This window comes from Equus caballus, chromosome 7, assembly GCF_041296265.1.
Source record: "Equus caballus isolate H_3958 breed thoroughbred chromosome 7, TB-T2T, whole genome shotgun sequence".
NCBI lineage: Eukaryota > Metazoa > Chordata > Mammalia > Perissodactyla > Equidae > Equus > Equus caballus.
In genome coordinates, this window is record NC_091690.1 from 48,785,208 (window position 1) to 48,800,174 (window position 14,967).

At 42.0% G+C, this 14,967-nt stretch overlaps 1 protein-coding gene across 3 annotated transcripts in view; it reads left to right on the top strand.

Annotated features, from left to right (window-relative positions):
- The first annotated feature begins 13,376 nt into the window (after nt 1–13,376).
- LOC100629254 (zinc finger protein 709) overlaps nt 13,377–14,967 on the top strand; it is a 29,844-nt gene continuing 28,253 nt past the window's right edge. The window contains exons 1-2 of one of the 3 annotated variants that reach the window (XM_070274033.1): nt 13,384–13,517; nt 14,219–14,341. Coding sequence is in view for 1 of the 3 variants with exons in the window: in XM_014741427.3 (XP_014596913.2) it covers nt 13,515–13,517 (3 nt within the window). In the remaining 2 variants the exon portion in view is untranslated. Of the gene's footprint in view, nt 13,518–14,218; nt 14,342–14,967 lie in introns of all 3 variants that reach the window. The other 2 variants (XM_014741427.3, XM_070274034.1) reach the window with 2 other exon arrangements.

Here is a 14,967-nt window from a genome sequence, read left to right on the forward strand (position 1 = left end):
TCAGAGCATACTTTCCTGTGAAGTATTATTTTCATATTTGGGTTCAGTAAAACCATGGAGTTGTTCCCATTTAGAGAAGTACGTGCCTTCATCTGCACTGTTCTAGCTCATCCTGAGTGTATTCTGTAGGTAGAGTGACATCTATGTGAGTGCACTGTGATCTCCCAGTGGAAACACCACAAAGAGCTATGGGTGTTTAGAGGGAATTTTCTAAGGAATAATTGAGGTGAGCTCCAGAAAGAGGGTATCAATTTGAGTAACATCCTGATTGAGTACAAAAGGAAAAATAGGAAACTCCAAACATCTTTTCATCACAGGAGTCCCTGGAAGTCTCTTGTGTCAATGATCCACAAAGCCCTGGAGCCCCTTTAGCTGTTCGCAGGTTTCATTTCCATATGCTTAGACATCCAGCACATGTTATGGAAAAGTGGGAAACAGCAGTAACAGATTCCAGGTTTAAAACTGCAAAGGAAATGGAATGTATTCCATTTTTTTAGTGTTAACTTACGTATTGGAGGGGTGCCATTCAAATGGGCACCACAGGAGTGTTCTTTTGGAGTGAAGGTATGGTTTTCATCTTTTGATGGTAGTATACATTTGTGAAAGCTCATGAGAGCTCTTCCACTATTTTATATGTTTAAATATATGTTAAATACATAATTATTAGAAAACGAATAACATACTTGCTTTCATATGCTAGAAGATTGTTAAGCTCTTTTGAGCCTTGGTTTTTATATGTTCAACTCTTCTTTCTACTACTGTGGGATCCTTCTTAGGAAGAATTGAAGGACTGGGCAAGAAGGAGTCAGTCCTCAACAGGCCTTTCTTGCAACCCTGTCTTAATTGAAAAAACAACCTCTAGGGTTGCACCTGCCCTCAGCTCATACTCATAACCAAGAACGAAGTGACAAGGCTCCCAGAATCTGTCCTTGAGTTCAAAACAGCTTCTGTGGACAGATCTTGAGAAATACTATGGTTGTAAAACATGAAAGTGTATCTGAAGCGGGATCTGCCTGGGGACATCCCTATTCTTGTGCATCAGCATCATTTCATTGCCATCCAAAAACTCTTTCCAGCTGTTCGTTTCCCAACTCAAACCTACTCTCTGCCCGTTGACTTGGAAACATCTTTCGAAATCAACACATGACCCCCTGGAAGATTTCTCTAAGGCAACTCAAGGGGGCTCTGTGCTGAGTGGGTGACAGAAGCAGTGGTAGAACCCATGATGTGAGCACATTCTGTCAGCCACAATGACCACAGACATCCCATATTTATCAGAGATCTTGCTTACTTATTCATACAACACTTAGAAATTGACTGTCTTTGAACTGGGCAACAAACAGCTGTAGAAGTTTTCAAAATGACAGTCCCTATGTCAGCACCGCCCTTGACACATCCCTTTACCGTAAAGGTTTTAGCAGCCTTCCAGTGTGCATTAAAGAGGCTCTAAACCTCTCACAGTGGACATAAATTGCCCAAGGCATTCTTGTGCCAGAGGTATTCTCATCCATTGCTGCACACAATTAGGGAAACCACTAATGGCAACTGACATAGTCTCTTGTAAATGGAGGCTGTCCCAGGGCCTGAGCTGATGGTCTTCCACAGGCCACTTCTCATTGTGCCTTGGATCAGGAATGCAGAAGCCCTCAGGCTTCTTAATCAGAGGCTTTTTCATTGAAGAGAGTTGGATACCTACAGGATAGAGCCAAAGATGGTGCTTCTGGAATATCCTACTTAGAAAAGTAGAAAGTGCGTACTGCTCTTTATTTGACATAATCCGTGTGAAGGAGGTCACTCCCTTTTCAGGCACAATGGCCACTCAGATAGTCACTTGGGGGCACAGGAGTAACCAGGGTGTTCATTTCCTTTATAGACAGTGTGCTGCCACCACACGTGATGGCATCCAGTGTAGAGATGCTGCATTCTTCTCCTAGATCAAACAGGCCATCTTTGATCAAAGATTGGACCCAAGCATCAGGTAAATTAGTCAAACTCCAGACAGTCATGCTAAAAATAGAAAAGTCCTTGGCCGAGAATTGAACTTATGTGCACATTTTTACAGATCCTTTGGAAATTGCCAATAATCTAGCTGTCTCGTCCCATCACTAACAACATCTTATTTATGGTCACATAAAGGATTCTGGGAATATCTTGCCTCATGATAGCCAAGTACAAATCATTCACTCTACTCTGCACATTTAAACCTCAATCTGCAGAGGCTCATGTCATTGCTCAGGGTGATAAATTGACCCAAATTTCTGAGACACAGACTGACACCTCAGACCTGATGGTATTGACGTTGACCCTCTGATCCCACAGAATATGAAACCACTTGGACGTTTCTAAGCTAAAAGCTTAGGCAGAATTCAAGGGACTTCCCTCCTTTGCCATAGCTACCTTCGTGACTGACCAAAGCAGCTAATGTGAAAAAACAAGTCACTGGTAATACAATCAAGTGACATACCTTGCAGGCCAAGGAGGGGATCCCTACAACTGATGGTGAATAGACATTGTAGGGACCCTTACCCTCTGTGCTGGCGCACTCGTTATGCAGAGACCATGGTAGAAACTTATATAGAAAAATTACTCATGCTATCATATAGAAACTCCTGAAACCAAAATGCACAGACTGATCAAGAGAGTCTAGAAGTTATCGATCATATCAACTCATTTATCAACATACAAAACACTGGGCTCCTGAAAAAGGTATTCAATGAACCTCATACCTCTCTTACAACCCTGGGCCCCTCTCATAAGCTGGCCTAATAGGTCACTTAGGCGGCCTTGCTTTCTTCTAAATAGATCTTCCTGCTGTTTGAGTCATTAGTTAGATTAATCCCCAGTCTTTAGGATCTATTACTTGGTCCTGATCATCAGACTTACTGGCACCTGTAAGTACAGCCTTTCTATATTAGACATCTCTGTCAGAATGGTCACTCCTACGGGTCTTTGGTTTACTGTAATAGTGCCCCCTAGCCACCACTCTTATATTCCACTCCTGGGTCTTCCTCCTAACATCACCTGTAGTCTGTGTGCCCTGCGTGTCAGTATTTCATTTTGGTCATGCTCCCTCCAAACTCCTCAAGCCCATTGAACAGAAAGCTGCTGGTTTCCTAACATTTACACGCATGTGCACATTGTCCTGGGAGTCACTGGTACGGACCTGGGCACACCTGATGTCATTCAACATCATCATTACTACCAACAAAGAAATGTCCAGAACACTTAAAATACATGAAGCAGACAGCCAATGTTTGACATGTTTTCCCTGAAGGAAAACCCCCTGGCAGCCATGGTAGCTGCCGACTCCTTGGGTTTGGATTATTTATCAACCAGCCAGGGAGAGCTCTGTTCCCTAAAAGGGCTGCTCGCTGCATGTGGGCAGGCTATACCGGCAAGGTGCCACCAATAACACAACAAATGAGACACTACCTTAAAATAAACAATAACATTACCAGTATATTTGAACAGAGTTCTGAAGCAATATTGACACACTTTTCTGGGTCTCTCCAATACTTTGAAATGACTGGATTCAAATGTTTTTCTGAGGCTTTTTCATCTTGTTTACTTTCTTGTGTTTTTCACATGGCTTTTTAATTAATATTCAAATCAAATTCATTTAAATGAGTTGTGTCATTATTCAGTCAACAAACCTCAGGAGTCTAATAAAGACACTGACATCATCTTTGATATTTGCCTCTCAATCAGCCTTAGACACCTGCTCACCCTGCCTGGTCCACAATGGTGAACAAGTCAGGAAGGTTCACATGCCACTTTTCTTTGTGTCAGTGTGTAGGAGGGTAAAAACTCAAAGACCTGCAGCCTGTTCTCCTGCCTTAACGAACCAACCCAGTGTTTTTGTGCGAGCCACCTCAATCCACTTACTTTTGCAATATTTGCCTTTAAAAGTACCTGTGAATAATAAACATATTTCTATTCACTTGCTATATGCGGTGACTTAGTCTTGCCATCCAGTCCTATTTTAGGCGAGGTGTCAATCCTGCCCCCCAAAGGGCAATGATACAACAGAATGTAACCCATTGAAAATCTTTTGGTTGATACACAAGTATTCAGTGTAGGGAATTTTTATAAGATGAGGAAAAGGAATCCAAATGCAGAGATCCCTGTGTGATAATATTTTTACATGTATTGGACACAAAAGAAAAACTCTGAGGGGCCGGCTCCATGGCCGGGTGGTTGAGTTCACGTGCTCCGCTGCAGCGGCCCAGGGTTTGGATCCTGGGCGCGGACATGGCACCGCTCGTCAGGCCACGTTGAGGCGGCGTCCCACATCCCACAGCTGGAGGGACGTGCAACTAAGATATACAACTGTGTACAGGGGGTTTGGGGAGATAAAGCAGAAAAAAAAAAGAAAAACTCTGAAACTGCCCACATGGCTCTAGCAGTGGAATTAATACATGAAAATGGTGTAGTCTCACAAGGGAAAATACAGGGCAACAGATGTGAATCGATAGTTTCTGTTCTGTTCTGCTGAGTGATGACGCTCATCTTCACAAAAATAAAAATACTAAACTCTGAAAAGGAACAACTCTTCTTAGATATACGAGACATTTGAGGTTACATGGCAAGCAATGCCTCCAAAATGAGAGGCAAACATAGAGAATCACTGGGTACTGGGAGGAGAAATAGCTGGAGTCAGCCACTCTCTATGGACACATAAACTAACAGATGAACTGCTGGAGACACAGTATGGATAATCTTAAGAGTGAAAAACTCTAGGAGGAGCCAGTCTTAGGGGGCCCTCAAAATTCATGAATGTTCCCTTCAGCAGCCCAACCCAGTTCTCATGGTGAAGATCAGGAGAAATTGCCTCCTGCTTCGTGCAGGACATGGAGGAAAACATCTTGATGTATACAAAAAGCTTTTTGTTGTCTGTAACATAGACCATCCCTCAGAGGAAACTAATGTGCAAAGTCTTCTCTGATTGGGAAAGTGCAAACAGACACCTACAGTCACTTCAGGTTCCTCTCTGAGCAAAGTGGAGGAAATATAAGTGCTAAGAACCTGTTCTGAAGTTCACAGTCCAGGGATTCTTTACCGCCAACATTGCAGGTTTCATCGTAACAGAAGAGGACATTTCCCTTTCAGATACCTGACACCATATCGCAGGTCCCAAGATAAAAACAGTGGATGAAAACAGAGCTGCAAGACAGACTCTACTTAAGAATGAGTTTGTAGGGAAACCCAACACACCAGGGAGATAAGTGCAAGGACACTGCAGACCATGAAGCCCCTGACCCCTCCAGCTGCAGCAAACACGAAACATAGTCTGACATCTGTTCAAGAAGTAATAACACATTACACTAAAGGCCTATTTATCTCAAAAATTATTGTGAAATTTCACAATTATGTGGAAATTAAATAACACACTCTTGGACAAACCACTGAGTCAAAGACAAAATCAGAAGGGAATTTAATATATCTGCTGCCAAAGCAAGCAAAAGGAAATTTAAAAAATATCTTGAGACACAAAGATGAAAGACTTGTGGGATGCAGCATAAGGAGTATTAAAAGGAACATTTGTAGTGAAAAACGCCTATATTAAGAAAAGAGTTCTAAAATTAACAACCTAAATTTACACCTTAAGGAACTAGAAAAGAGAGCCAGCCCAGTCATGAAGTGGTTAAGTTCATGCATTCTGCTTCAGCAGCCTGTGGTTCACAGGTTTGGATGGTGAGCACAGACCTAGCACCGCTCATCAAGCCATGCTGTGGCAGCATCCCACATAAAATAGAGGGAGATTGGCACAGATGTTAGTTCAGTGACAATCTTCCTCAAGCAAAAAGAGGAAGATTTGGCAACAGATGTTAGCTCAGGGCCAATCTTCCTCACACACACACACAAAGGAACTAGAAAAGGAAGCACAAAATAAACCCAACATTAGCTTAAAGTTAGGAAATAATAAATATATATATTTTTTGGTGAGCAAGATTCACAGATGAGGAAACATCTGTTGCCAGTCTTCCCCTTTTTCTCCTTTTATGTGGGCCACTGCCACAGCATGGCTGCTAACAGATGAGTGGTGCAGGTCTGTGCCTGGGAACTGAACCCAGGCCACCTAGCGGAACACGCCAAACTTAACTACTAGGCAACCGGGGCTGGCCCTAGGATATAATACATCTTAAAGGAGAAATACAGAATAGAAAAACAGCAGTTTTGATTTTTTGAAAAGGTAAACAAAATCAACAAACCCTTAAATAGACTAACAATGCAGAGCGAAGACTCAAGGACCTAAAATCGGAAAGGAAGGACATATTACAACAGATTCCTCAAAAAAATAAAAAGGATCAAAAGAGACCATTATGAAAATTTATATGCAACCAAATTGGATAATTTAGAAGAAATGGATAAGTTCCTAGAAAAATGTGACCTACCAAGAAAGAATTAAACATTAGGAAGCCTGAGCATATGAACACCAAATAACAACAAATTCAAAGAATTAATAGCGATCCTTGTTAAAGTCTTCCAGAAACTGGAAGTAGAAGCAATACTTCCAAACTCATTTTAGAGGCCAGCATCTCCCTGATTATCAAAGTCAGACAAAGACACTAGAAGAAAAGGAAACTACAAGCCAATATCTCTGTGTCAACTTGGTTCGATCATAGCGCCAAGATATTAGTTCAAACATTCTACTGGATGTTTCTGTGCAAGGTTTTTTTTTTTTCAAGAGATTACCATTTCAACGGATAGAGGCTGAGTAAATCAGCCCCCTCCCACTGTGGATGTGCCTCATCCAGTCAACTCCAGTGCTTAATACAACACAGACTGACCTTCCCACAACAGGAAGGAATTCTGCCAGTAAACTGCATTTGTACTTGAGCTGCAGGTCTTCCCCTGGGTTCCCAGCTTGCTCATCTAGACTACAGATTTTTCACTTTACCAAGTCTTTATATTCATATGAATCACTTCCTTAAAAGAAAAGAAAAAATGACATATATGTATGATCACACAGGCACTTACATACACATGTCATGTTGGTTCTGTTTCCCTGGTGAACCCTGACTAACACTATGTTTTATTTTTAGTATTTTATAAGTTGAAAGAGTCATTAATTTTAAAAGGGAAGCCATTTTGTTTAATTCTCTAAACAATAATTTTTATGAAGTGTTCAATACATTTTTGCAAACCATAAAAAATAAGTTTTCTGTTTTGTTCACATATAAAATGACAAGTGATATTGGAGCTTCTTCCATCCTATTTCACACTTGTAAATATTGAGAGGAATGGGCTCCACTCTAAAGGTATTAGGGTGGCATAACTGTTAGAGGAGCTCTGCTGACTTACTCCCCAATAAAACTGGTGAAAATTATTTTAATAAACATTTAAAGCCACTGGAAATGGTCCTAAAGGCAAACAGGAAATGATGAACACTTATTCAAGAAAAGCTATGAAGTTTTGTAAGAAACATGAGAGTCTGTGCTATTGGAACCAAGAGCACTGCCTCCCTAACCCCTCCCAGCTCACATTGGTGGAGACTCCACTCCAGACCCCTGCAGTCTAGTACATGGGGCACCCTGTCACCACAGCTCCCACTGACAGGGTTATCTTCCTGGAAAGAACAGGACATCAACATTTCAAACCTTGTGCCCAGGTACCTGTTGCTGAGAGTAAATAAGTGCTGGGGGAGTGTGCTTGAGAAGTGGGGACACCATTGTTTCAGTCCCTACCGTGGAAGTGAGGTGATGCCTTTGGAGTGGTGAGCTGACAATACTTAGGCGCTGATCGCCCTCGTTCCATCTCAAGATTGGGTGGCAGATGTAACTGTAAGTATGTCAATAGTACTAAATGTGAATGGATTACATTATCCAAACAGGAGAAGGAGATTGTCACCTCAGATTTAAAAAAGAAATGAAATCATGATCTAAGTATATGCTGTGTACAGTAAGCACTTTTCAGATTCAAAGATACAAAGAGATTGAAGGTAAAAGCATGGGAAATATACATTGGAAAACAGCACCCACAAGGTAGCTGGAGATAATACATATATCCAGTCAAAGAGACTTGAAAACAAAAAAATGTCACTAGTGATACTGAGGAACATTATATCATACTGAAAGGGTCAACGTTTATGGGTGGCCTCTCAAAACCAATATAGAAAATGATCTATAGGCATCAATGCCTGTACCAGCAAAGAAGAGAGATCTCAAATCAATGATGTAACTTCTCACCTAAACAGACTTGAAAAGACAAAGCACCAAACCCACAGCAAGGGGAAAAGGAGATGATAAAAGCAGAGCAGGAATTAATGAAATGAAGAAGAGAAAAATCAATGAAACCAAAAGTGGGTTCTATGGAAAGATTAACAAAATCCACAAATCTTCACCTAAATTGAACCAGAGAAAATGAAGGAAGATTCAAATCAATACAATCAAGAGAAAAGAGAATACTATGGCTGATATTTCAGAAATAAAAAGAATTATAAAGGAATTCAAAGAACAATCGTATGGTCACAAATTAGGTAACTCAGATGAAATGGATAAGTTCCTCAAAAGACAGAAAGTACTGAAATTAATTCAAGAAGGAATGGAAAATTTGAACAGAACTTGAAAAGTGAAGTAGTTAAATCAGTAAAGAAAAAACCCTCTAAGTAAGTGTAGGCTCAGATGGGTTCAACTCAGAATTCTCCAAAAACACTAAGTGAAGATTTATTACAGATTCCTCACATGCTCTTCTAAATAATAGCATGGAGACAACACTTCACACTCATTTCGTGAAGACAGTACTACTCCGATACCAAAACCAAGTGTATTGCCAAAAAAACTACACTTCTCTTTTCTGAATATGAATGCAAAAAATCTCAACAAATACTAGTGAGACCAATCAGCAACGTATAAAAAGAATTATATACCATGACCAAGTGGGGTTATTCCAAGGATGAAAGGTTGGGTTAACATCTCAAAATCTATTAATGTACCAAAGGATATCAATAGAGTAAAAATCAAAAATGGCAAGATCATTTCAATAGACTCAAGGAAAATAATTGACAAAATCAGTACACTTTCAGGATTAAAACACTCAGCATACCAGGAATGGAAGGGAATTTCCTTACTTCATAGTGAGCATCTATGCAAAACCCCCAGCTATTATTATATTTAATAGTGAAAGACTGGAATGCTTTTTGCTGAAGATAAGGAACCAAAGAAGGATGTCTCTCTAGGATGTATTGGAGATTTTAGCCAGAACCCTTAGGCAAGAAAAGGAAATAAAATGCAAGTAAGTTGGTTGGGAAGATGTAAAACTCTCTACTTCCAGATGAGGTATCTTGTGTGGGCATTTGGAATATGTCACCTCAAAATATGGTACAGTGACATATTGATTATTTTGAATTAAATGTACTTGAGAAACATTTCAGTAAAGAAGTTCTGGGGGCCAGCCTGGTGGCATGGTGTTGAGTTTGTGCACTCCACATCGGTGGCCTGGGGTTTGTGGCTTCAGATCCCAGGTGTGGACCTCCACACCACTCATCAAGCCATGCTTTTGCAGCACTCCATACACAAAATAGAGGAAGATTGGCACAGATGTTAGCTCAGGGACAACCTTCCTCAAGCAAAAAAGGATGATTGGCAACAGATGTTAGCTCAGGGCTAATCTTCCTCACCAAAAAAATAAATAAATAAATAAACGACACTCTGGCCCTCCTTTGTCCCCAAGAAAGTTGGAGATGGATTTTCCATGTGAAAAGTATCCTCCTTGAATCAGAAGGGCAGAAGGCAACTTTATCATCAGAGACAGGGAATTAGGACTGAGAAGGCTGTACAAACCTTGTTATTTCTGCAGCATTTACTACAACTAGCCCAAAGTACTCTGCCTTGGCAATTCTTCCCCAATTTATTGTTTCTTTGCCTAAAAGGCATGAAAGCTTCCTGCTCTGGTTACTTCTTTGAGTCCCATTTTTTATGGGGCTCCCATACGTAGGTAATTAAATATGTGTTCCTTCTGTTAATCTGTCTTAGGTCGTTTTAATTATCAGACCAAAGAACCTGGGAGGGAAGAAGAGGAATTATTCTGCCCCTACAAATGCACATCAAAAACTCTGAGAAGGCCACCAAAAAAACTACTAGAACTGACACTTGCATTATGTAATGTTGTAGGATACAAGATCGAAATATAAATGAATTGCATGTCCCCAGCCAATGAGAAATTCCATAGCTCAGCCAATGAAGAGCCATTGCTGCCCTGAGCTGTTATTTCCCCCAAGTATTTTCATTTAGAACAGCCCCTCCCTACTCTCCCTTTTTCTCTATAAAAGCAGCTCCTTTTCTTTGTTTTCTGGATTTGCCTCTGGTTTGCAAAGCATTCACATCCCAAATTGCAATTCTTTTGGCTACTCTTGAATAAACTCATTTTGAGATAAAATAAGTGGCAAATTTGCTTTTTAAGTTGACGTTAGAAATTGGCAAATGTTTCATAAATCATATGGAATTATATGGAAATCAGAATAGCCAAACAAATCTTCAAAAGCAAAACAAAGTAGTAAGATTAACATTTCCTGATTTCAGATCTGACTACTCAATCCAAGGAATGAGATAATGACACAAGGACAGACACACAGATCAATGGATTTGATTGAGATTCCATATATAAACCCACTCATCTATGGTCAAGTGATTTTCAATAAAGGTGCCAAGAACGAGGAAAGAACATTCTTTTCAAAAACTGGTACTGGGACAACTGGATAGCAACATGCAAAAGAATGAAGTTGGACCCTTACGTTACACCACATACAATAATTTACCAAAATGGATTGAAGACTGAAACCAGAGTTAAAACTATAACACTGTTAGAAAAAACACAGGGGAAAAAATGACCTTGGATTTGGCAAAGAATTATTAGATGTGACAATAAAGGCAAAAACAGTAAAAAAAAAAAAAAAAGTTTCGAACTTCATCGAAATTAAACCTTTTTTTTGCTTCAAAGGACACCATCAAGAAAGTGAAAACACCCAGGGGAATCCTTGTTCACTTCTGGTGGGAATGTAAAATCATGTCCCCATTGTGGTAAACAGTATGGCACTTTTTCAAAAATTACAGAGAGTGTTACCCTATGATGCAGCAATTCCATTTCTGAGTATATACCTCAAAGAACTCAAAACACAGTCCCAAACAAATATTTGTTCCCCTGTGTTCTTGGAGCATTATTCGCAGTAGCCAAAAAGTGAAAACAACTCAAGCATCCATCAACAGATGAATGGATCAACAAAATGTGGTATGCACATATGACGGAATATTATTCAGTTTTTAAAAGCAATGAAATTCTGACACATGCTACAACACAGGTGAACCTTGAGGGCATTAGTCTAAGTGTAACAAGCCAGTCAAAAAAAGGACAAAAAGTGTATGATTCCACTGACGTGACGTGCCTAGAGTGGTCAAATTCATAGAGACAGCAGAATGATGGTTGTCAGGGGCTGGAGTACAGGGCAGTGGGGTGCTGCTGTTTCACGTGTACAGAGTTGCAGTTTTGCAGGATGAAGAGTTCTGGAGATTGGTTTCACAATGTCAGTGTACTTCACACTACTGAACTATACACTTAAATATGGATAAGATGTAACTTTTATGGAAAATATATAGAAGGTGGTCAAATGGTGCACACTTCACATTGTAAACTAAGTCATGGCGATGTAATGTACAGCAAGGTGACCATAATTAATACTACTGAATTGTATATTTAAAATTAGCTAAGAAAGTAGATCTTAAAAGTTCTTATCACAAGAAAAAAAATTGTAACTGTGTGGTGATGGATGTTACCTTATTGTGGTACACGTGAAACAAATATAATGTTATAAATCAATTATATCTCAACTTTAAAAAGAAAGAAATGGAGCCGGCCCCAGGGCGGAATGGTTAAGTTCGTGAGCTCTGCTGCAGGCGGCCCAGTGTTTCGTCAGTTCGAATCCTGGGCGCAGACATGGCACCACTCATGGAGCCACGCTGAAGCGGTGTCCCACATGCCACAACTAGAAGGACCCAAAACTAAGAATATACAACTATGTACCGGGGGGCTTCGGGGAGAAAAAGGAAAAAAATTAAAAAATCTTTTAAAAAATAAAGAAAGAAAAGAAAAAGAAAAAGAAAAATGAAGTATTGATGCATGCTACAATGTAGAATTCCCTAAAAAAATTATACCAAGTGAATGAAGTTAAACACAAAGACCAAGTTATTATACAATTCCATTCATCTGAAAGTCAAGAAATTTGGAAATTTATAGAGACTGACAATAGATTAGTGGCTGTCTGGGGTTAGTGCTCCGAGGAGCTAGGTGGGAAGACAGGGCAGCGAGAGGTTAAGGGTGGAGGCGTTTGTTTTTAGGTGATGGAAATGTTCTGAAATTGACGGCAGTGATAATTGCACAGTATCTGTGAATATACTGAAGACCAGTGAGTTGTAGACCTTACAGGGTTCCCTTGTATGGTACGTGTATTGTATCTTTAAAAAACTGCTCAGGGGCCACCCAGTGGCCAAGCGGTTAAGTTTGCGCACTCGGCTTCTGCCGGCCAGGGTTTCACCAGTTTGGATCCTGGGCACAGATGTGGCACCGCTCTCAGGCCATGTTGAGACGGCGTCCCACGTGCCGCAGCTGGAGGGACCCACAACTAAAATATACAACTATGTACTGGGGGGATTTGGGGAGCAAAAGCAAAAAAAAAAAAAAAACAAAAAAACTTCAAATAAGTGGATAAATGCATTGTTTTGCAATGCAAATGAGTTTTATAATCCAATCTCTTTAGCATATGAATACTTTCCAGTACATCCCACATTTACATAACCTTTTCTTGCTTTGTTTTTATATCAGTCCAAATGGGAACTGAATTTCCTTAGGGATACTATAGACTTTTACATTTCAAAGATCTTTCAGGATACACTCAAAAAATGATCTAAAAGAAATTTCCCTCCAGTGTAAAACGTACACCTTAGAACTGAATGAACACATCTCATACCTTGTGGTTAGACTGAGAAGAGATCTTGCGCCCAGTTGGGGCTACAGGTTCCAACTTCCCAGCAGAGCGAAGGGCTTGGGAGGCCACAGGATTTTGTAAACTGTGATATGAGTCGGGGTGGGGAAGCGCCGGGTGGAAGATCAAAGATCAGAGTGGAGTCAGTCTAATTATTACATATGGGGAGGTGACTTTTAAGTATCTGTGTCCGCAAAGAAGGGTCACAGTTCCTCAAGTGGCCTCGCAGGAAGAAATTTCAATAGAAAGTCCCGGGAGAGGACTAGGTCCAGCTCCCGGTCAGCTCAGAGACGAAACGTCTGTCCCGCTGTCACTCAAGAGCGAGGGGGCGGGGGTTTTGAACTGTCCAATCAGAGTCGGCGCCGGGGCAGGTGGGTGGGGCGAGTCTCTGCGCCCACCCCCTACTTCCTGTCCCTCCACGATCCTTCAAGATTGAGGTCGCCTGTCCTTAAAGGCCCCACGTTGCTCTGCGACTGACTTTGTCTCACTGTTACCTGTGCTGAATTATAGGAAGGACTCAGGGGACCCAGGACACTCAGCAATGGTGAGAGTGCGGTCCCGGGGTGAGGACACGGGAGGAGGGGCTGGTGGGAAGCGGCGGGGCGGGCCCGGCCTCCCGCGGTCCCCTCCGGGGTCTGCGGCCCCGAGTCCGCGGTGGCGCCGCTCGGCCCTCAGGCCCCTCCGGCCGCAGCGTGGGGGCGGGGCCGGCAGCCAGGCCAGGGCGTCCTGTGGTCCCTGCGCGCGGCGACTTGGGCAGGAGCGTCTCTGGGCCGCTGTGCGCCCGCAGCCCCGCGTGTCCCAGACGGTGCGGGGCCCGGGGGAGGGCCCGCAGGACAGTCGGGCCTCGGTGTCCGAGGTCCGTGCGCGGAGGGGCTGCGGTGTGTGGGTCCCCAGGGCCTCCTTTCTCCTCAGAGGGGACCCGTTTTCTCCTGAGTTTTCTAAACGTTTGGGGAGCAGGGTCTCAAGTCAGCGACCCTGTTCCCCCAGCTCTTCCAGGACCGACAGTAAATCCCTAAATTCCCAGATTCCTCCTCACGTTCCCGAACGCCAACTTCCCGTCCCCGAGTCACAGCATCGTCATCAACCACAAACAGACCCGATATTTTAGTTGTTTATCACTTTTCCGTAGTCAGTGGGCGGCTCTTTCAAGAGGGTTTATTCCTCGTTCGTGGACGTTTTTCTTGAGAGAAAGTAGCGCATCCCCCTGGAGGCGCGTGGTGCGAGCTCCTCCCGCCTCTCCTCCAGGCTGCGACCTGGGCGCCGACGCGCAGCTGGCAGTCCTTTGCTGCAGGTTCCTCTTGAGAAACTTTTCCGGGCCATCTGTCCTGTCAGCACCGCCCCTCCCTGGGGTTGTCACCTTGAAAAGAGGTATTCACTTAAATTTAGTCTCAGTTTTTTCAGTGAATAAAAATTTATTTAATCAATACGGCTTGACAGACAATATAAAATATCTCCAAAGAGGGAGAAAAGAAGTGAATTTCAGAAAAAATAAAATATTCCAGTTTTACATTGCATGATTTAAAAATTATTTTTCGTTTTTCCTCCCCTGAGCATGATACTAACATTCTGACATCTGTTCTTTTATTTTGGGTGAGTTCAAGTGGATTTCCAGGACTTAGATGTGCAGAACAGCAGTGTTCAAGTATGATTAATAGTTTATAAAAAAAATTTCTTGTCTTGGAAAAAATAAACATCTTTTTTTTTTCCAGAATGCAATGCATGCTTGTGGGGTTTCTTGTTGAGTCAGAAAACTGCCATACAATTTTCTTCCCTCATTTCCACATAAGACTGGTTTGAGTGTTTTCACTGGATTGTTCACACACTGGGTTTGTGTATTTAAAATGTCAACAGTGGTCAAAAAAACTCCTGTGGGGAGAGAGGCCTGAGGGCAGTGTCTCTGAGCTAAGTGCCCCTTCGACCTGCAGAGGGAAGGCCTTGAAGGCCCAGTTGTCCTTCCTGGGGGTCCTCCCCCTGCAGGTGTCCTACTGCTCACA